At 40.9% G+C, this 21,460-nt stretch overlaps 4 protein-coding genes across 4 annotated transcripts; 2 read left to right on the forward strand and 2 right to left on the reverse strand.

The window, feature by feature from the left end:
- The first annotated feature begins 270 nt into the window (after positions 1 to 270).
- On the forward strand, positions 271 to 2,613 carry LOC128712849 (uncharacterized). Its single transcript, XM_053807718.1, has 4 exons — positions 271 to 319; positions 417 to 1,183; positions 1,308 to 1,712; positions 1,786 to 2,613. Exons 1-4 carry the CDS (start codon positions 271 to 273, stop codon positions 2,611 to 2,613), a joined length of 2,049 nt encoding a protein of 682 aa, XP_053663693.1.
- An 813-nt stretch (positions 2,614 to 3,426) lies between these two features.
- Positions 3,427 to 5,584, reverse strand: LOC128716076 (zinc finger protein 260-like). The gene is made up of 6 exons (XM_053810997.1): positions 5,447 to 5,584; positions 4,618 to 5,364; positions 4,375 to 4,530; positions 4,004 to 4,304; positions 3,807 to 3,934; positions 3,427 to 3,729 (listed from the first exon to the last, which is right to left on the reverse strand). Exons 1-6 carry the CDS (start codon positions 5,582 to 5,584, stop codon positions 3,427 to 3,429), a joined length of 1,773 nt encoding a protein of 590 aa, XP_053666972.1.
- A 594-nt stretch (positions 5,585 to 6,178) lies between these two features.
- On the forward strand, positions 6,179 to 8,468 carry LOC128713939 (protein hook). The gene is made up of 4 exons (XM_053808812.1): positions 6,179 to 7,627; positions 7,688 to 7,803; positions 7,885 to 8,117; positions 8,203 to 8,468. Exons 1-4 carry the CDS (start codon positions 6,179 to 6,181, stop codon positions 8,466 to 8,468), a joined length of 2,064 nt encoding a protein of 687 aa, XP_053664787.1.
- Positions 8,469 to 8,964: 496 nt separating this feature from the next.
- Positions 8,965 to 9,618, reverse strand: LOC128714640 (uncharacterized protein C1orf50 homolog). The gene is made up of 2 exons (XM_053809516.1): positions 9,570 to 9,618; positions 8,965 to 9,506 (listed from the first exon to the last, which is right to left on the reverse strand). Exons 1-2 carry the CDS (start codon positions 9,616 to 9,618, stop codon positions 8,965 to 8,967), a joined length of 591 nt encoding a protein of 196 aa, XP_053665491.1.
- Positions 9,619 to 21,460: the final 11,842 nt, after the last annotated feature.

Genomic DNA, 21,460 nt, shown 5'->3' on the forward strand with positions numbered 1-21,460 from the left:
GATAAAAATGAAACAAAAATCCTATAACTATTTAATATAAGAAAAACTAAAACTTATATTAATTATTTTTATAAGTACTGTTTTTAGTAACCTCACCCAAACCTCGTTTCTCTTTTTTATCAACCATTTAACCAATCGCAGGGTTCTTTTGTCATCTTACTCATCACTGGAACAGGACGGCAAACAAACTGGATCGGTATGCCAGTCGACACATAAGACGGCCAGAATTATTTGTCTTTTTATTTCAACGCCATCGTGAGCAACCATAAAATGACTGCAAAGAAGGATAAGGACTACAAGAATCATAAACACGGCAGTGGTAAGTTAGTTCATCTGCACCGTGCAAAGATTGTTTGGAAAAAAGAACATCAGTAATTAATGACTCTACTCTTGTCCTTTATAACGGCCACTGGCAGAGTTAAGCGCAACAGCAATATCATCCAAGCTAGACAGTCACCTATCAAGTCAAACGGGCACTACCGCACCAGGTCTGATAACGGCGCAAGATCCTTTGAAACGCACCAACAAGCCCCTCATGGAGAAGCGACGTCGGGCACGTATTAACCAGAGTTTGGCCATCCTGAAGGCCCTGATTCTCGAGTCAACCGTTAAAAACAAGGGTGATGGACAAACTAAGCACTCGAAACTAGAAAAGGCGGATATCTTGGAGTTGACCGTGCGTCACTTCCAGCGCCATCGCAATCTGGACAGTCCGGGCATTGATAAGTATCGAGCGGGTTATACTGATTGCGCCCGCGAGGTCGCCCGATATCTGGCGACACCGGAACCTCCACCTCTACCAAGCGTACCGACACTTACCGATGCTGGTTCCAAGGCGCGTTTGTTGCGCCATCTCGATAATTGCATCGCGGAGATCGATACAGAAATATGTCCAAAGGTGACTACACCTAATGGGATACCCGTTACTTCCCCCGGCGGATGTAGTGGTGGTGGACAGGAAGGCAAGATGCTAGTAGATGGGACTGGCACTGGTACCACCATCTACGATGGGATAAAGAAAACCAAAGACTTAATGGTAGATTATGGAGCAACCGCAGTCATTTCACAGGATTCAAATCCACTTGATTTCAGCAAAACTAATCGAGAAATTGGACGTTCACCCTACTCATACCGTGGATCTCCAACCGACCTAGCTATTTTGGCACCAAAATCAACCTCATTGGTAAGTTTCATAAAAAATAGATTTTTTATATAGATAGATATAGATAGATAGAGAATATTGATTAAAAAAAAAACAATTGCTTGTGACAACTTCGTCACTATCTTCTAACCTTTCTAACGCACAGTTGCACCAGGACGAAAACAACAATCGAGGCACAAGTGGTGGCACCCTTGGCATACACAATACCAAATCCACCAACCACCATCATCCACAGACGGCGGTCTCAGTGACAAATCTGGAGGATATAATCCACGGCAGTGAAATTGCAACCACCTCAGCGGCCAGCAGTCATTCAGTCACACTCAATAAAATGATGCTCGGTCACCATCAGCACCAGCAGCACGCGAAGCTCTCGATCGACATGGTTAATCTTAAAAATTGTCGATTAGATCCGGGAGCTATTAAACATGAACCGGGCTCATCTGCAGCACTGTTGGCAAATGGTTATTCCACCACATCTTCTGCTGTTTCTTCGCCGACTCCTTCATCGGCCGGAGGAAACCTCGAATCTGATAAGGATGTCTCTAATGTAAGCTCATCTTTTGATGTTGATTAGTGAGGTCTATCTATTTTAGTGTGAAATTCCCATTCCCTATTCCCAGCACTCCGAGCACGGTGTCGGTGTACCACAAGCGACAGGTTATCCTTCGCAGAGTCAGGTGGCATTGCTACTTCCGGATCACTATATTCACCTAGCGACAGCTCTCGGACTTGGTAGCACACCACCAATGTTGGACCACCCGGGAGCAGCAGCTGCTGCAGCTGCCGCAGCCGCCGCTGCTGCCTCCCTATCCAGCACCGATTTCGAAACACTGATCGAACAGAACCGTCGGCAGGCGGCTGTGCTTGCACACGACAAAATGACCGCCGAGATGCTCGGCAGTTTGCACGCACTTCCGGAAAATGTTGACGAAAATTATTGGGAGTTGTACAAGAAATCGCTCGGCATACCGGACTCGATCAGCAAACTAAGCCTCACCGATGTTCGAGCATTAATGGCGAAAGCAATGCCTCCGAAGGTTGATTGTGGACCAACGGTTGGCACAACAGCACCCGTTACGAAAATGGAAATCGATGATCAAGTGCCCCATCCTGTGCATCATTCTGATTCGGTAAAAACCGAACCACCGACTACAGTATCACCGGGACTAATAGAGCCGGAAGTTGATGGACGTGCCAGTGCTAATGGAAGTCGAAGTCCGCATGTAAAGAAAGAAATATCAGAAGGTGATATCGCTATGGTTGCGGTCAGACCGGCGGCATCCCATACCCCTTATTTAGAGGAACGCGATCGTCGTAGTTTGAGTCCTCGGTCGGTAGAAGATCGAAGATCACCGACCAGCAGCAACGCCAGTGGGAGTAGCGATCGGTGTAACAGTAACAGTGGCGCAGTGGACAGCTTGCACGCTCCGACTTGGCGCCCTTGGTAAGGATAAAGGGGGGTGTACATATTTATTATGAATGTGCAATAATACTCTTAATTTGATATGATCCGATCTCATGACGAGGTTCCATTCCGCAGTAGATTTGCATAGCTTGGTGGTAGTGGTTGATTTGTCATGTCATCGAACAGACTTTGCTGGAATTTTCAATAGGGGTACGAATGTAAGCATATCTAGGCTTGTTCGATTACATTAAGAATTGTGTTTATTGTTCAAAATTTTCCGGCTTACCGGTAGCACAGACAAATATCGAATGAAACCAAAGCTATAGGGAAACGTAAACTATCTTAGCGACACGAGGTGGCTTTATATGTGAAAATATGCTCGTAGACTTTTCTTTTTCGTAGCTAAGTGAAACAAAACAAACCACAAATCGGTACATATGCATAGCTCTCTGATGCGCGTTAGTCGCTTACTATCATTGTTTAGGGTATTATTGAATATGGAATCTGCATGTTCTACGTGAATTAGTTTTTTTGGCTGTAATTACCAACCAACGGGTGATGTAAACACTATAAGATAAACTACGCATGCACAAAGATAGCACGTGTGCAGTAAAATTCGTGGTAGTTCCTAGGGGAAAACGATCATGAAGGCAACCCAACATGACCGAATAAATGGTGAAAATTAAAATAAGTTTTGCTGGGGTTTGAATTTATTAAATTTTTCCCCTTTAGATATCAAAAACCAACTAGGAACGTTTGTAATGTTTTGAGAATAAATTATGCTTAGAACTAATATCACACTATAAGCTTTGATTGATTAATGCAGGAAGTGTTCTCGCAACCATCGGCAACAACTCTATTTTTGACTCTGGAACTCATGCACTGAACTGCAACTATTCCAATTTACTGGAAACATCATATCTACCACCGAATCCGTCTCCAACATATCAGACGATGTCGCACTAGCTGAATATGCCACCGGTATTAAATTTAGATCACGTTCATTTGCATTTTGTGTATGTGATTCAATGACAACATCAGGTTCCGTGTGTTTTGGTGATTTTATGCAAATCGTTCGTGGGTACGAAGCCTGTAATTTTGTGATATCAAAATTTTGCCCACAACTGTTACGTTTTTGGTGTGTTTTAAGATCATTTTTCTGAAATTTAAATGAAAAACGTATCTTTTCTTAAATCATGTCCCTTTGTACTGAGAAAGCGCGCGAAATAAAGGTACCTGTGAATATGCTCGACCACAAGGACATTTGTACGGTTTTTCCCCAGTATGCGTACGGATATGAATACGTAACTTATCCAACCGCGAAAATCCACGCCCACAAGTAGTACAGATGAAAGGTTTTTCACCTAAATTGATTATAAAAAAAAACTTGTGCAATTCCACATCATCAGATGTCAATTTAAAACTTAACTTACCCGTATGCTTACGCATATGCATAACAAGATCCGATCGTCGGGGAAATCCTTTTCCACAAACCGAACACTCACAAACGCTTTGCCCGTTATGGCGTCGCAAATGTACTCCCAAATTGCTGGAAGAGCCACAGTTATGGCCACATATGTTGCAAAGATACACCCTTCGCTGTGCAATTCCACTACAAGTTGTGGGTACGATATTTTGCATTCCATTACTATCTTTTCGCGTATGCATTTTACGATGATTAGTATAATTCGATTTAGTTTTTAGCTTTTTACCACACAGCTCACATTCGTACATCTGTTGCAAGTAAAAAGGATTGAATTATATCTTTTAAACAAGATCCACTTTAGATTTTTTAACTTTTTACCTCTGATATATTAGTTTTTGTCCGATATGATGTATCCTCTATATTATGATCATGGGAGTACATAGAATCCATTTGCGATTGTTTCTGGGGCAAATTGTTCGATTCAGTGTCAGTAGTAAGTTGATCAGATTGCATCCTTTTTTCCTGAGAAGTCTCCTAGAGTGTAACAATGTGTAATAATAATGAGCATATTAAGCATGACAAAAAATTACAGACATGCAATTTTACATGGCTGTGACATACCGCAATTTTATCGCTCACTATATTCCGCTTATGCAATCGACTATGGGAGGACAGATATTTCAACGCTGTAAACCGTTTGCCGCATTCCTTGCAAACGTAATAACGTTCATTTGCATGTATTCGAAGGTGGTCGATGAAGATGGCTTTGTTGTGGATGCGCTTGTCACACTGAGGACATTGCCACATTTTTTGTGGATGAAAGTTTAAATGGTACTTCAGCAGCTGGTATGAGGAATACGCTTTAGGGCAGTAGAAACACTGCCGTATTTTGGGCAATCCGCCATCATCAGCATGATCGCTTTTCATGTGGAAGGACAACATTTGTTTACCCCCGGCAAAATATTCGCCGCATTTCTTGCAACTAGTGCATCCAACTTTTTCGTGGATAGGAGATTTAAAAAAAATATATTTTACAGATTCAGTTGAGCTTTGGCAATCATTCCGATTATTTTGGTCATCCACTTTGATGGGTTCTTCATCATCCTCATGTTCCGTATCCGTACGATTTGAAATTATGTCCTCTTGTTCGTAACTATTACAACCATTGTCTTTTCCTGGCGTTTCACATTTTATAAATTCCACGTGCAATTGTTCATCTTTCGAAAGACACGTTTCTTCGAACACGAGAAGCTTGTGTTCTGATTTCTGGAACGATGAGAGACATTTCTCTCGGAACTCTTTTATGTGCTTCATAATACCAATGCACGGATTACAAGCAACCTTAGAAAAAGGATCATTTTCAGATACCTAAAAAGCAAGACAAACGAGTGTATGCAAGTGAATATTACCAAAACAAAAAATACAGTAAAAATGTAAACAGCATTCTCACCTCTAAATTCGTGATCATTTTCACAATAGCTGGAATATCAATGGCTTCGTGATCGAAAATACTTTGTAATCCATCACTATTTGAAAGACAAAACCGACAAACCGTTCCTGTAGCATTACAATTCAAGTTTTGCTCCATTTTAAGTAATCCGCTAGCGCCAAATCGGAACCAAACTATGCGAAAGCACGGGAATGTTATGTTTACCTTATGTTTTGCCGTTGGTTTGTTGAAGTTGCATCGCAGTTGTCAAACATTACCCAAATGCATACAATGTTTATGACCCACAGATCGATTACTTCACAATTTGTCATAAATTAAAAAATATGTTTTGTGAATAATAATTTCTAATTTTACAAAAATCGGGCTTGCCCGTTCATGTTGAATAAATTTATTTATTTTCATTTATCATAGCCCTATCATAAATAAAACAGATCACATTAATTTTGTTATTTAGCGTGTCTCCGCTCTTTCCGGTGCTCGGTTTGGTAAAGATTCCCGCTAACTGCATCTGTCAGAGCGGAAAGAAAATTTCCCACTTTCCCTGTCAAACTTTTGTCGTGTTGTAAACAAAACGCTCTAATTACTCTGCGTACGTACGTGGGAGGAAAGTGCTGTGTTTTATTTGCAATTTCTCTACATTATCCCGTCCTGAAACGCACCTTTCGACGAGGTGTGGCCTGCCCGCAACAATTAACTTGATAGCTGGCTACATCCGGGTGATCGTTAGCAGGGATGGAAAACGATAAAATGGAAATCTACGAATCATTGGTACGCTGGTTAAGCGTATTGAATCTGTCTGCACCACACCAAACGGTGCAGGAACTTTCGGATGGTGCAGCACTCGCCCAAGCGCTTAATCAAATCGCATCGGAAGTGTTTACCGATAGTTGGCTCTCTAAGATAAAGTCAGATGTCGGTGCGAACTGGCGGTTAAAGGTGAGCAATCTGCGAAAAATTATCGAAGGTATCTACGTGTACTACCAGGACGAGTTGAGCTTGAACCTATCGGAAGAGCTACGTCCGGATGCGCTTAAAATTGCAGAGAAATGTGACCCGCACGAGCTCGGCAGATTACTGCAGCTCATACTGGGATGTGCGGTGAATTGCCTCGAGAAACAAAAGTACATCACGCAAATCATGGAACTGGAGGAATCGTTACAGCGAAACATCATGGCGGCATTGCAGGACATTGAGTACATTTGGCAAGGAGCCTCTCCTTCTCGTAACTCCATCAATACGACAGCGAGTCTGGATGTTAAAACGCTACAGGAAGATCGAGACACACTGGCACAGAAGTGTCACGAGACAAACAAAAAGATGCTGGGGCTAATCGAAGAGAAGGCAGCATTGCAACAGGAAATCAGCAAACTGCAAGCTATTGTGGGGCGGTACGAAAATCCAAATCTGATCGGCGACGACGGAACGTCTCTCGGGCCGATTCAGTTAGGTTCATCTCGGTACAACGATCTCCGCAAGTTGGTAGACAGTTTGAAGGATGAGCTACTGCAGGCCGAAACGGCGCGAGACGACCTGAAGATGAAATCGATGATTCAGGAGAAGGAGATCACAGAGCTGCAGGCGCGAATCGATGAACTGCACGCGGCAACAACCGAAATTGCACAGCTTAAGGATGAGATCGATATCCTGAAGGAGGCAAACGAAAAGCTGAAAATTTGTGAAACACAACTGCAAACGTATAAGAAAAAATTGGAAGACTACAACGATTTGCGAAAACAAATCAAGCTACAGGAGGAACGTAGTGCCGACTACCTAAAACAGAACCTCGAGTATGAAGAAGAAGCCAAAAAGTACGCCGGTTTGAAGGGACAGGTCGAGCTGTACAAGAAAAAAATACAGGATCTGCACGGAATGCTTGACGAGGAGATGGGCAAGACAGTGCGAGCCGAGTTCGAGTATAACCAGCTGCAGGGTCAGCTGGCGGCAGTGCAACGGGAAAAGGAGAACTTTCTGAGAGAGCGCGACACGTTGCGAGAGGCGTTAGATGAGCTAAAATGTGGCCAAGCCATCGGCGCGGATGGCGTTGGTTCCGGTGGTCACGGGACGGGTGGAAACACTATGTCGAAGGAGTTACATTCGAACGATCTGTACGAGCGTATCGAGCGATTAGAGCGTGAAAACAAAGCTCTACGGGAGGGACAGGGTGGTCAAACGGCACTTTCGGTAAGTGAAGGTGTGTCCTTGACTGCCAGTTCGATGTTTCATGCTTGATTTTTTTTCCAGCAATTGCTAGACGATGCAAATCAACGCAACGAAAAGCTTCGTGACCAGCTAAAGTCAGCTAACCAGAAAATTCTTCTACTCAGTCAGCATCACACCGATGACGGAAGTAGCAAGAGGTAAGATACACTTAATTGACAGTAATGGACAGTTTTTAAAGCAGTGATCTCTGACCACACTGATATACTCCTTCTAAACAGCGAACTGGAGATGCAGATGAAACAAACGCTGGAACTAGGAGAGCAAAACACGTCGCAACAACAAATGGATGAGGCGCAGTTGCAGCTTAGCAATTTACAAACAAAAATTGCAAATCTAGAAGCAGCCCTGGTTGTAAAGGATCAGGAACTGCAGGCGGCCGATGTGCGCTACAAGAAATGTGTGGAAAAAGCGAAGGAAGTCATTAAAACGCTCGATGCTCATGCAATCAGTGGTGAGTAAGGATGGGCAGTAGTGAGCAGCGATGATGCACAAGCAGGTCCAACTGCTCTTCCTATCTCAATGTTTTACCATTTCAGAAGCACTATTGATGGATAAGGTCGATTCGCCCGTTGGAACTGGAGTGGATAGTACGCTAACGGCAGGGAATGGGAATACTTCCCGTCCGCCGATGGGTCAGCAGGAAGAGCAATTAATTGCAACCGCGTTCTATCGGCTTGGAATGGTTTGCCATCGGGAAGCGGTTGATGCACGTTTGCTAAGTGGCCCAGGGCAAAGCTTTCTGGCACGACAACGTCAACCGGCGGCACGAAAACCGCTGAATGCAAATTATGGCAAAAAATGATCACACATCATCGTCTTCATCATCATCAATTCAGAGCCGTCGAGATAGTTCACTTGGCCTGTGCGCCTGCCGAAAGGTGCCTTATCTTTAGCAAAATAACGTGATCTTGAACATGATAGACGCGTGTATTTCTCTCGCTACCGATTGCTTTCAAGCAAGAACATTCTGGTCAGAGTTTGCACTTTTCTATCTTTATTTTGCCATCCTGCTGTGTAGGAAGCTCTGTTATTTCTGTGACCACTAACACAAGGACTTTATTTTCGGCGACAGTAGTGGAGACATTCAAATGTTTTATTTTTATGTGTGAACCTTTTATGTGTACTATTTATATTACACAATTGATTTGTGTTTCTGTTGCTTTAACCCCCCTTAAGGACCGATTGTGTGTGTCGCGTATTCCAAATATAACACAAATATATACACGTTTCACAAACAATTTCGAGGCTTAGTTAAACAATATATGAGATAAAAATTACCGTGCCTCTCGGTGTGGGTTCTATGATTCATCTTGCTTATCATCTGCCGGTACACCATCAATCGATAGGAAACCGTTCCGATTGGATTTTAATCCCGTGTCTAGCACTCGATGTGCCCATCGTATGTTCTCCTGTACCTGCTCGATTTTATCCGCCGATGTCCACGTTTGATCATACTCCAGTTTATAACTACCCTGATACAAATGTTCGCATCCGTTTGGTCCCCAGTCGTTCGGTGACAGCATGCTGAAGTAAGTTTGACCAGATGGCCGTTTATACAGGTGGTAGATGTGACCGGGAATCTTACGAAAATTACAAGCGGCATGGTGCAATTCCTGAGCTGCTTGTGTTTCTTCCAGGATTTTCTTCGCTTGCTGCTGCAGAAAGCGAATCTGTTCCGCAATCATAACCAACTTTGCGCACGCATTATTCGTTACCGCTACGTCGGCCGATTTTATCTCCTTGGCAAGAGTTACAATATCGTTCGCTTCCCGTACACCCGTACGGTACATGCTTACAATCTCTGTTCCATTAGGAGCCGGATTGCGCTCGACCAATTGTACTGCAGGATCAAAGGTAAATGGATGATCTGAAAATATGTTGCAAATATTTCACAAATACGGACCTTTTGATATCGCGTCCTGGTACTCCTTCGCTGCTGTTTCGAGGTCCATCCCTTGCTCGCTATTGTGAAATCGTCTTGCTCATTGAAGACATGTAATCTTCTAAACACGGTGTACGTTCTCGTACTCGACAAGCTGTGACGTACTTATCAATTGCTGGCTCAGATCGGAGAGCAGCAAAAAAGGAAACTTCCAATGTGCGTACTTTATTTGGAAACAATCTCTTCCAGTTATCTCATCCTTGCTTTGTTTACGATTTGTTGTGGTATTCATGAAAACGTTGAACACATGGAATAGAAACGTCAATATTATTTGTGCTACATTAGTATGTTGCACGTCATGCCTTTGAATTTATTTGGTTGTTTGGGTTTGTCTGGCGTGATTGCTTACGTCTGGACGAATTAATTTCTTATTATACTAAAAATATTGTTAATTCCATGTGGTGGCTAACTACTGGAAAATTCTCTCACTAAATCACTCATTCTTAAGATAATGTATGCGTTTTTTTTTATATTTAATGCTCTGGAACTTTTGGCGTACAATTTTCTCGACACATTGCCGTGTTTAATAATGTTTAAGTTTGTTGTAAACACACAGTTTCTCAAATTTCATTAAAAATATTTAGGAAAATTCAGCGCCAAGTGCCCCTAGTTTAGCATTCGGCCGTTCCACCCGATCTATTAAAAAGTTGGTTTTTATTTCTATGAAGTCGGTTTGTCAAATTGCTCGACATGATACAGCCTTTCTTCAATCATTGTACGACCATGAGTGCTTATGTGTATGTGTTGCATGTGTTGAAATAGACACAATAAATCAGCCAAACGCAAGAACGGCAACGAAGTGGTGCAAAACGTTTGTGAATCACGAAAGTTATCGCGCACTGGCCGATGGTGAATCCAGCATTGAAAGCAGCAGGAAAAGAAGACGAAAACAAGTAGCGCACACTCTCAAATGGTCCGTACGCCTTGCTGTATCGGTGGAATGTTGCATCAATCGCGCTAGTGCTGCAATTCGCGCAAGCCAGCAATAGAGGTGATCCAATCGAGCTCCGCCGTGTGTGGCGTTGTGCGTTGCTGTGTGTGCTAATTGCTAGAGCTTTAATTGAAGTCCCGACGCACCACACCTCAAGTCGCTGCTGATGCTGGTGCCGCTAGAAGGCTATAGCTGCACTTTTAATTAGAAAGGTTGTTAAAATGTGCGTTCCAAATGGGTGATGCGGGAAAAGGGTGTTGTGATGTGTTGTTGCTGTTCCGCCGATTTGGGTGGTCGTAACAATAGCAACAGTAGGAGCTGCAGGAGTAACAAACACAGGATCTCGTAGAGGCCAAAAAAAAAAGGGAAAAGTGCGTGTATTACGACTAGTGTGAATATCGTTCTCATCTGTATCATTATGATCATCTTATGCGGATGTGAAATGCGTACAGTTTGATCATGATGTGCGTGTGCCGTTTGTCTGGTGTAGTTGCGTAGAACGTGGTGTTGTGAAAAAGCTCATATCTGATTAGCCTAAAAACTCCGCATAGGGGTAGTTCTATACAATATAACACAATTATATAGAACAATGGCAGCTAAAGCAATTGTGTAAAATCTCTACTGGTATCAATCACAGCAGATCGGTGGGTGGATTGTTTTTGTTTCCAAATTTCGTAAATGTCAAGTAGAAGAACTGGATTATTTGTACATAGCTGTACAAATACTACAGATTGTTTACCTTCCTCTATCGAAAGGTTACAGTTTACATCAAAATCTTACCAAAATACACGCTTACGAGAAGTGAAGGTTGAAATTGCTATTTCCATTTCACGTCTTTTCTCAAAACAGTGTTCAAAAGCTCTTGTGTGAGTAACGAGTGTACGATCTGCTGTATGTATTTGTGAAGTGTGATTCGCGCTTTGGCCGTGGTTTCCTGTTTTATTCGCGCTGGTGCTTTCCTTGGTTCTTGGTTTGTCAGAACAAGGTGTTCGTCATCTGCGTGATTTGATGCCTCACCCAGTTGCACTGCTATTTCGGTGCGTTTGTTTTGTGAATTTATTTTCACATTCGCTTATATATATATATATGTGTGTGTGTGTATGTTTATATATAAATATTCTCTATAGTTCAATTGTGCGTGAATGAAGGAGCGGTAAAAGCGTGTGCAAAAATATTACAACGATCGATCGAGCAGTGTAGTGTGTTCGTGTTGGTGATCGATTGTAAAGCAAAAAGCCAAAAAAGGAAAAAATTGCATCTCCCAAGTCAGTAGCAAAAGTATCAAGGGTATTGTTTAGCATGGTTTACTCTTCACATATCCTTCTATCTGTTGCCCTGTGTGGCACAGCGAGAAGGAAGAAATTGTAAACGTACGGAAAAAAAAAACCGCTGACCGTATCTTTCCTCATTCTGCATATTGCACCGAAGTCACGTTCCAAATACATCCTGATACTGTGTGTGCCGTAAGTAGTGGTTAAAGTAAACATTTCGAACCAGAAAACAATCCAAGCAGCGAAGGATGAATGTTAAACCCCTGGGGGTGGTCGAAAGGGAATCTGGCAAGATTTGTCTAGTTGGTAAAAAAAAACTCTGTGTGTTTGTGTGCGTAACGAAGGCCAATCCGGTAGATAAGTTTCTATTTTTGGTTCACTTGAGACAAACCTTACCCTCTACTCCTTGGGGTGGAAGCTATGTTCTATTGTTGCATGGCACATGCTAATGCTGCTGGTTGCTTTGCGTTTCAATCGCAAATCTTTGCATTAGTTGTATTTTTATCAGGCAGATATAGATTTTAAACACTGAAAGCGATATTATTTTTTCCGGTTTAACGGAGTTTGCACCCGTTTGACCATTTATGTACTTTGACTAGGATATTTAGATGACTGGTTTGGTTTGGTTAATGTCGGGTGACTAATGTTTGGGGGTTTAGAGATAAGCAGGGTAAAATGAGACAAAAAACCCCATCGTGCTAAAAGGGGTGGTACAACAAATGATACCGCAAGAAGAAAAAAATTCCCTATACATTGAGTATATCGTCCTCGGTGGGGTCTAGGTCTCCATGGTATTTCTATAGCTACCTGTTGTGTTTGGTGTTTGGGTTGTTAAAAACCCCCTATTTTGTTGTAGCAATGAACAGTGGCTCTACAGTAGCGGACTAATTTTATCGCCTCTGAATTTGTATTTTATGTCAATGAAATTGAAAACTTCAGTAATAAATAGGCGTACAGAACGCGCTTTTTAATGTGTTTCCGACGTTAATATATGGTAGAAAAAAGAAAAAAAACTATTTTTTTGCTTAACTCAACAATTTTATTGAGAGTGACAAATATTTTGTTTAACAATTTTATCATTGGGGATTATCGTTTGGAAAAAAACGTGTATCATAAGCTTGTTACACTATTACAATTTTTGAACAAATTCAATGCCCTACCGTGAATCTAGGCCAGCAAGGCAATGTATTGTTTTGATATTTATCGAGTAGCAGATCGAAAATTTAGCAAGAAATCTAAGATCTGATCTAAGCTTAACTTCACTGATTTACTTGGTTTGGTCCGTTTGTAAGGACAGCTATCAGAAGAATAAGATAGGTCGATTGACAATATTTGGACAAAGACTGAATGTACTATTACTATCAGTTGTTCACGCTCAGTGACTGACTAATCATTTTTAAGTTGTTTATTCAATTTCATTCTTGTTTTGGAACGGGGTTGTGTTCAGTTCAACATTATTAGTTTACATGAAGCGAATTATAAAATTGCGTCCTTCACAGCTAGGCACTAGCGTTGCTAGTAGGCACGATTTTTTATCTACAATTTGTTGATTGTATTTGTGTTTCTTGAACTTGCTTTGTCAATCCCAAGAACATGTGCATACATTATCTATGCATGACGATCTAAACCGATCCATTGAATTTGCTGCTGTTCCAGTATCTTATGTCTCTTCAATTCAAAAATAAAAGAGTGTAAATCGAATTACTGTGTACTTAAATGTACGCTAGATTTTATTGGCTGATGAGTGCAGATAAAAAAGCACTTTTGTTAATTAAATTTACGAATGTCCGGGACCGCAAAAAGAAAAGATCCTGTTTGTGGTGGAAATCGTGGAAGGTGGTTTAGTTAGATTGGATGCGAGTCGTGTTGCAAATTGTAAATGCTGCATACCTGTATCAATTATTGGCCAATCTACAATGCAAGCTGCTATTTCTGTCAAACATAAACATATCCGCAAAGGTTTGTAGTAATTCTTGTTGCTAACGTTGAGCGTTGTGCTGTTTTTTTTTTGTATTTCTTTTTGATGCAGAGCCTAAATCTTGGTCACTTTTGTAACATGCAAGCGTTCCTTCTTGCCACCCTACCGAAAAATGGGTGGCACGTGACACTCACAACAAATGAGCGTGTTTGTGTGAAATTCGAAATAGTTTTTGAAACTACGTTCATACGAAATTTAGTACTTTAACACGGTATGGTGGAACAGATTTTTTATAAGATACCCCACTACAAACAGAAATAAACCAATGTGTGTGACATCTAAACAAATCATAAGGATCATCAAATCCAACAAAACAGTGAAATGTAAATTGCATGAAAGTGATCTTAAATATTGACGGCTTGAGAGCAGATATTTTATTAGAGAGATTGTCTTTATGGAACTAAACTGTAGGATAACTTATAAAATTGGCATAACTTTTTTCATTTCTATACGGAAGCTTTGAAGAATCTTTAACGAGATAAACGTGATTCTATAAGTCTTAATCATTCCTATTTGGAGTGGGTAGCTAATTGATAACAGCATCTGTAGTAACACTCCGTACTGTAAGCAAAAATCTAACGAATGTAGCTATTTTTCAAAAGAAACTATCTCATTCTATTATATATGTAGGTGGTGAAAATGTGAACAATAACTGAAAGCAGTTGCAATGTATTTCGTTTAGAATATTCATCTTTTACATATTAGAACAGCATCATTAATTGGTGACCAATAAATCTGACGATCACGATCCAAGACGTGTCAAAATACTACTGATGTGATTGTGATGCTTGGTAATAACTCCAGAAAACAATAACGTTTTCACCAAACCCCTTGCTTTGGTGCGTATCTTGGATTGTTTCTTCAGCCTTTCGCCAAAACGGACAGTAGCAGCTTGATGTAGTGGATTTCGGTACCATGTTCGTCGATAATATAAGCCATCACATTCCTTATTGTTTTCAATTCTATCACAAAAGACCCCGAGTTTTCTAACGTCATCATAATGTGTCCAGTTTGTTCTATCTCATTGCAAAGGAGAGAGCGTTATAACAATCACAAACCGCAGCAGTTGCGGTGTTTTTGCACCCGGATGACTCACCAGCTCCATCGGGGATGGTCTCGTAGCATCCGATAGCGACAACAATGTTCCAGTTCTGTACTTTGTCATTGTGTGTCCCGCATTATTTATCAGCACAAAGACACACACATATTTTGTTCGCGCCTGGGTCGATCCGGGCAGAAAATGTCTCTCCTCGCAAGTGGCACTCAGCTCAATTTGAACGCAAAATGCAGTTTCATGACGTTTACGATGATAGCCAGCAGTCAACACGTTCTTTCTCTAATCTGTTGTTCCAAAAGAGTCGTGCTTATGGTAAGCGATGACACTGTCTGTATGTTTCGCCCACTGACCAACAGCGAGCGTGATCGAGATCATGAACGGTTCCTACTTCCGTGGGTGATTTCCGGTCGGGATGAAAGGGAACGTCCACAAAAGGCAATCTATCTGTTTCATTCTGTTTCACGTCGGGCTGTTGTCGTTTCCGACGTTCGCTAGCCCTCCCGTGACGGAGATAGTTTCAGATTTTGTCTTAATGATTTCCGTATAAGGGGCTCTCAGAATTTGCTTTTCAAAATACTTTTCTAGTCGGTAGGCGTTTTCCTTATTTGGTCACGATTCGTTTTTCAGATTTTACGGAAGAAAAAACAAATAAAGTGATAGTTTGAAGAAATTGATCATTTGACTGATCATTTGGCCGTTGGTTGATAAGGTGTTGTGTAACTATGACAATATTGTAATTGGTACTACAATTCGTGAAGCAAACTGTCAAAATATCTGCTTTTTAATGAGCAGCTTTAAGCTACCAGCACTTTCATTCCGAAACTTTTTGAGGTATGTTCATTTCTTACCGTCAGTTCTATATTACATTATTACCAACAGCGGAAAAACGAATGATTTTGTAAGACTGGCGAACGAGAAATGCGCGCGCAACGGCCTGTTCTTGAGGAATCCAACGGAAATGAAAAAGGAAAAAAAAACATTCGTCAACGGAAATACCGCTAGCTCTCAAAGTGTTGAAACACGGAATGGTGGAATGTTGTGTCCTTTTTATCTTTTCTTTTTTCATTGCGTTTTTCGTCACGAGCTTTTTTTTTTGTTGTGTTCCTAAGGTAGGGATGCCTGTTATTTTTATTTCCCTTTCCGGTTGGTAATGAATATAATGTTTATTTTTTGTTAGATCTTAGTCATAAGGATTCAACTGGTAGATGCACTCATAGCTGATGAAACGATACAAGCCTGAAGCCTTTTGCCATCCTTTACAGTCAGATGGTCGTGGCAGCCACGAAGCACGAAGTCAAAACATTCAAGAAGACCATTCACTATTTTTTCGCTTTGAAAAATGTCCTCTAGATGCGGCTCGCTTGTGTGAGCAGAGTGTAAACATTTCGCTCAATGAATTCCTCTAAGCTCGAAGTGATGAGATGTAGAAAAAAGATACGTAAAGATGAATCTTTTTCGCATGTAGTTTTTACATCATTCGAAACGCCCGTTTTAGTTAATCCTTACCATCATGACGGTTATGAGGTTTTTCGTGTGCCCATTCGCATAGAAATATGGTACAGGTGTAATTTATGTTTAACTTTTACATCATTTGCCCATTCTTCCACATACATAAGGATATATGGATATGCTTCTACTGCTAGGACGAAAATGGGTAATATTCAATTCAGGCCTTAGGACATATTTAATGGTTCGTGCGCATTTAAGTTTTTTACCTATGCTCACATGTTACTCAAAACTTAGTTATTGGACATTAAAGTTGGTAGAGATTTTTGATTTAAAGTTATGAATTTTTAAACAACTTATAAAACACATATTCCTAAATAACCTTAATAAATCCTTCCGACCAATTTTAAGCGTTGGATTGGCAGAATATTGATTAGTGATTGTGCACCAACAACAGCCTGCCAGAATAAATGATTTTATATTTGCACTAAATGGCAACTAACTGAACTGTGGATAGTACAATCTTAGATATTCCATGTTTCGTTTGATATGAAACTTCCGTTCAGTTGAAATTGTGATACAAAAATAAGTTCAGCAGTGGTAGTTCAAGTGGTTCTTGGTTTTGCAAAAATCATTCTGAGTTTGTATCGCGCTATTCCAAATAGTCGTTCGATAACAGCTTGGTCAAATGTATTTGAATTTTATTTTACCGACTGACTTTTTTTTATTGTTTTCTACATCGGTGTACATTTTCGCTTATAGTAATCTATTGCAAGAATGCTAACAGAATTTGGTTTCAAAGCTATGTATTATTCAAAGTTATCCGTGGACATTATTCTTTTCTGGTACTTAAATGCCAATGAACCTTTCCTTGGGGGCGGCCGGTGCTGTATTGGTAGCGGCTTCACATGACAGGACCGGTCCAAGATCCCATATCCCTTAGCAAGGACTATCCAGCTACGTGGTAAACTTAAGTTTAGTAAGCCAGAAATTACATACATGACGAAGACGGTCGTTACGCCACGAAGAGACAGAGAGTTCCTTGGTACAGAGTGGAATACTTGTTTATTGTTTATTTTTGCTATTACTACTAGCGGTACCACTCTGTCATTTGCGAAACCTTGAAATCCACTCCAAACGAGAGAAGGCACTCGACTCGGCATCAATCCTGTCGTACTGGGTAGATTGCATTTAACGAAATGTTATTTCGCGGCTGCATCTACCGGACTATCTATGCGAGGCCATCGCTACAGTTTAAAAATAATAAAAGAAAGCAACGCAGCACCGGGTAGCACACCGTTATCATCGTCTCTGGAGATCTACTGGCTTGTCACGTATGTATTCGATGTTCATTCTTATGTCTTTGCTAATGGTGTGGCGGAAACCGATTCGAATTGCTTTGTACTGCACCGTTTTATCGGCCATCGCGTTTCGACTGCGACGCCCGAGGAAGCCGAGATATGGCCAAGGATGGTCGTTAAGTGGTGGACATTACCGATTTTACCACTGTCTTTGGAGGACGAAGTGCGAATGTTATCGTTGCTACAGTATCGACGATTCGTCGCTGGATGCGTTTGTTGCAATGCATTTGATCGGATGGAGTGCAGTAACGGTCATTTGATGAACGTTGCAGTTGTATCGTCGTACGTAGAATGTATCCATCTATGGCCGGAATCATACTCCAAGCCAGTTTTTTTGTATGCGTTTTGACGTTTCCAAGCTTATCTGCTTACAGCCTCCCATACAAATGGTAAGCCGAGCTAAGCATAGGAAAAAAGGATTAGATTGTTTTCCTAATGAAAGCTTCTCAACCTTTCTCAAACTGTAGTTCCGCAATAGCGATCCCTTATTTCATTCTTTATGTCAAAATGGTATGACCTTTACGAATCTGTACATAATGATACAGCCCGGTACCTGCATTATTCGACAGATACAGGCTGTAAGCTTAAGCTTTCCAAATTATGGTATGATATGCCCCTAATGCAAGATCTCCTGTTGTTGCTAGCAGAATAGCATTGGCAGCAATTGCGTCTACCATGTTGCCTGCGATGGCTAACTGTGTTATTAACAATTCGAAGAAAGTGGTCTTGCTGAAGAAAAAAGGAGCGAGTTAGGTAGCTATTTTTGTAGTTGTTTAATTTAGATTAGTTAAGGCGATTTACTTGGAACTAGTATGCAAAACGGTTCTTCAGGAATATAACGTCTAATACAGATTAATATGATTTTATCTTGCTGAACTACGAGATGCACATTTCCTTTATAGTTCATGTAAAAGGTGATAGTGGTCCTAGAAAACAAAAATAAAAAGTTTCCTAGCACAAGAAGATCCAAATTAATAACTTCTGATGCTGTAAAAGCTATTCTGGCTTTTTAATCATACGATAGTTCATTCGTTTTTAATAATGGTGCCTGTATTAATCATTTACCTGAATACAACCTTTCATCATATTTAGAAAAACTGAACTTCATTGCAAAGAGGAATAAAAGTGTCTTTTCATCTTTATGTAGTTAAACGGTTCGCAGTGAGAGAGAGAAAGAAAAAAGAGAATGGGAAAGGGAGAGAATGCAGGTCTTCCATATGCTACTTATATCAAGCAGCAACATGTTTGTTTGGTTATGGGGCAAACCAGCGGGCTCCTGTTGGCAAAAAGTAACAAGTAACAATTGTTCCCACTTCGTCATCGGTGCAATGTTTCAGCTTCCGGCAAGCGCGTTTGAGTGGCCTCGGAGTATACGAGCTTGATGACTTACAAGCGATTGATAATGGGCAGCATCGAAGAAGATTGAGCCCTGCTTTACATTTATGTCTTTGGCGCATAAGATGCTGATGAGGTCAAGGAGCAGCGACAAAGTAACATTCAGCACTGAACGGAATGCGCGGAGGGCAAGTAAAACAGGCCTCTCATTCAAGGGTCGTTACTGTTGAGCGTTGCTCAGCGAGACTATGTCCCATCAGCTTCACACGATTGACGATGAATCATGTATCTGCTTGATGCGGTAGTGCAGCTGTAGTGATAGTGAAGTGATATGCTGCCTTCTTGACTCTTGTTCCTCCTTCCTTATCGTACATTCTATTCTCGGGCGGGAGCTCGAGAAGTGCTTCCTAGTGTGCCTCGTCTAAGGAAGTAACTGTTCTAAGTCGTTTTAACGTTTTCTGCTCCCGGACACGCGGTAGCCATTCTGTTGCACGGTTCATTCCATGTTGACACTCCACGGCGGTTTTAAACCATGAATATTGAAATCAATGGCCTTTGGAATTGGGACACTTTCGAAAGCTTAAATTGCTTGTCAGATTAGTGTACATGTGTATACGCTTTTACTTTAAAAATGCTTTAAATAATTTATTGAATAGGGTAATAATTTCATTGTAATTTAGAAAAATTGATGTTTACAATTAAATAAATTCTTTTTCACGAAGTTGGTCAATATTCAGACCATTAGTTTTACATGTGGGTTGCAATAAAATGGACATCACTTACAAAGTACACTATACTTCACGTTTCGAACACAAAAAAGCTGCATCGATTTATGCGAACCATGTCCTCCGAACCATTGCTATCATATAAATATGCGCTACACGAGGACGAATGGTTTGAGGGTTGTGCTTAAATGTTTGACTTATTTAGTCCTTTCGATGTCACCTGGATGCAGAAGCGGAACCAAGTGTAGACGTGTAGCACAGCGCTAGCTGTACATTACGTCAAATGGGTTCTGTATTTCTTAGTGTCAAGCTCAGGCCTTTTTTTCGTTGCCTTATCCTACCTTTCGTTCGAAAACGGCATCCCGATCCTGATAGGATTCCGGATAGGTTTTGCTCACGCTCGTGCGCTCAATTTAACGCTTACGAACTTGACGGGTCGGGATCATTCATACATATTTTATTAGTAGGAGTTCGGTCATGTTCCTCCATCAAAAGCGCGCTACCAAATCGACACCACGTTTGGGTAATGTCCTCACACGAATTGGCTTTTACTGTCGGTGTGCGTTAGGACTGCGAGCCTTAAATTTCGGCCGGATGCTACCACACCGGAATCCTATAAATCGTAACGTTCCAACCAGGGGGCAAAAGTCAGGCGATTCCGGTAGGAGATACTTCAGTGGATCACTTTCGTTGTGTACATACACTCAATACTGATCCTTATTTTAAATAATTTTCTGTTGTTAAACTTTTGTGATTACTTGGTATACGTGTATGATATACTAGGAATTATGTCTGTTAGTCTTCTATCTCGGTTGTATTGATTTCGTTGGACACTACAAAATGATTGATATCTATTAATGATGTGTTTCTTCTTGACGTAACTACTTACTAGGTAACTTGCTATTTCTGGCTTACTAGACTTAATTTACCACATAATCGGATAGTGAGTCGTTGTCAGACAGGGGGATTGTTTACAGTACCATTTGTATGAAGAATGAATTAAATATTCTTCCAAAAGGCTGACGTAGCCTTCGCATTGCTCATGACCGTGATGTATGGCGGTCGGCCAAGGTCACCAAGAAAAGGAAAGTGTCTTCAATGTGCATATCTTTATCATGGATGCGATGGTCTCGATTGCCCGAATATATTCATATATAGAGCGCCTTGTCTGTATTTGTTTGCAATATAGAAGGACACAATGGACTGTATCATATATTTAATTTTGCGTACATTTCTAAAGTGCCTTAAGTGGCCAACTATGTTGTAGGTTAGCTCTGGTATGGTTATGGTTCTGAAGTGATAGACAACACTTTAATTTTCTGATCCGTATTTTTAATGTTTTAAATATTCTAGAGATAAATTCGTTCCTCTCAAGCCATTGCCGGGGTAAGATGTGGGACTCATCGTCATCACAATCTTTTCTTTTCATCGGATATATTACAACATTATAGTTTATAATACTACAGAATAGTGACAGAATTAACCCACTGATCCACTAATAAATAAAACGTTACAGTGTCTCGCAAAAGAAGATATATATTTATGAGATTCAATTGAAAAACAAAGCTCAATGTAGGAAAATAGAAACTCTTTTCCGAAGGCTATTATTCTACGTATCCCACCACTATGTGCTGTGTTAAGGATATGCTCTCTAAAGTTTTGCGTGATCAGTTTATTTTTTCAGTTTAACGTTTCCCTACCTTTCGGCACACAGTTGGTCGTGGATACAGCAGTAGCTTGCAACATAC

The sequence above is a fragment of the Anopheles marshallii genome, chromosome 3 (assembly GCF_943734725.1).
Source record: "Anopheles marshallii chromosome 3, idAnoMarsDA_429_01, whole genome shotgun sequence".
Taxonomy (NCBI): Eukaryota; Metazoa; Arthropoda; class Insecta; order Diptera; family Culicidae; genus Anopheles; species Anopheles marshallii.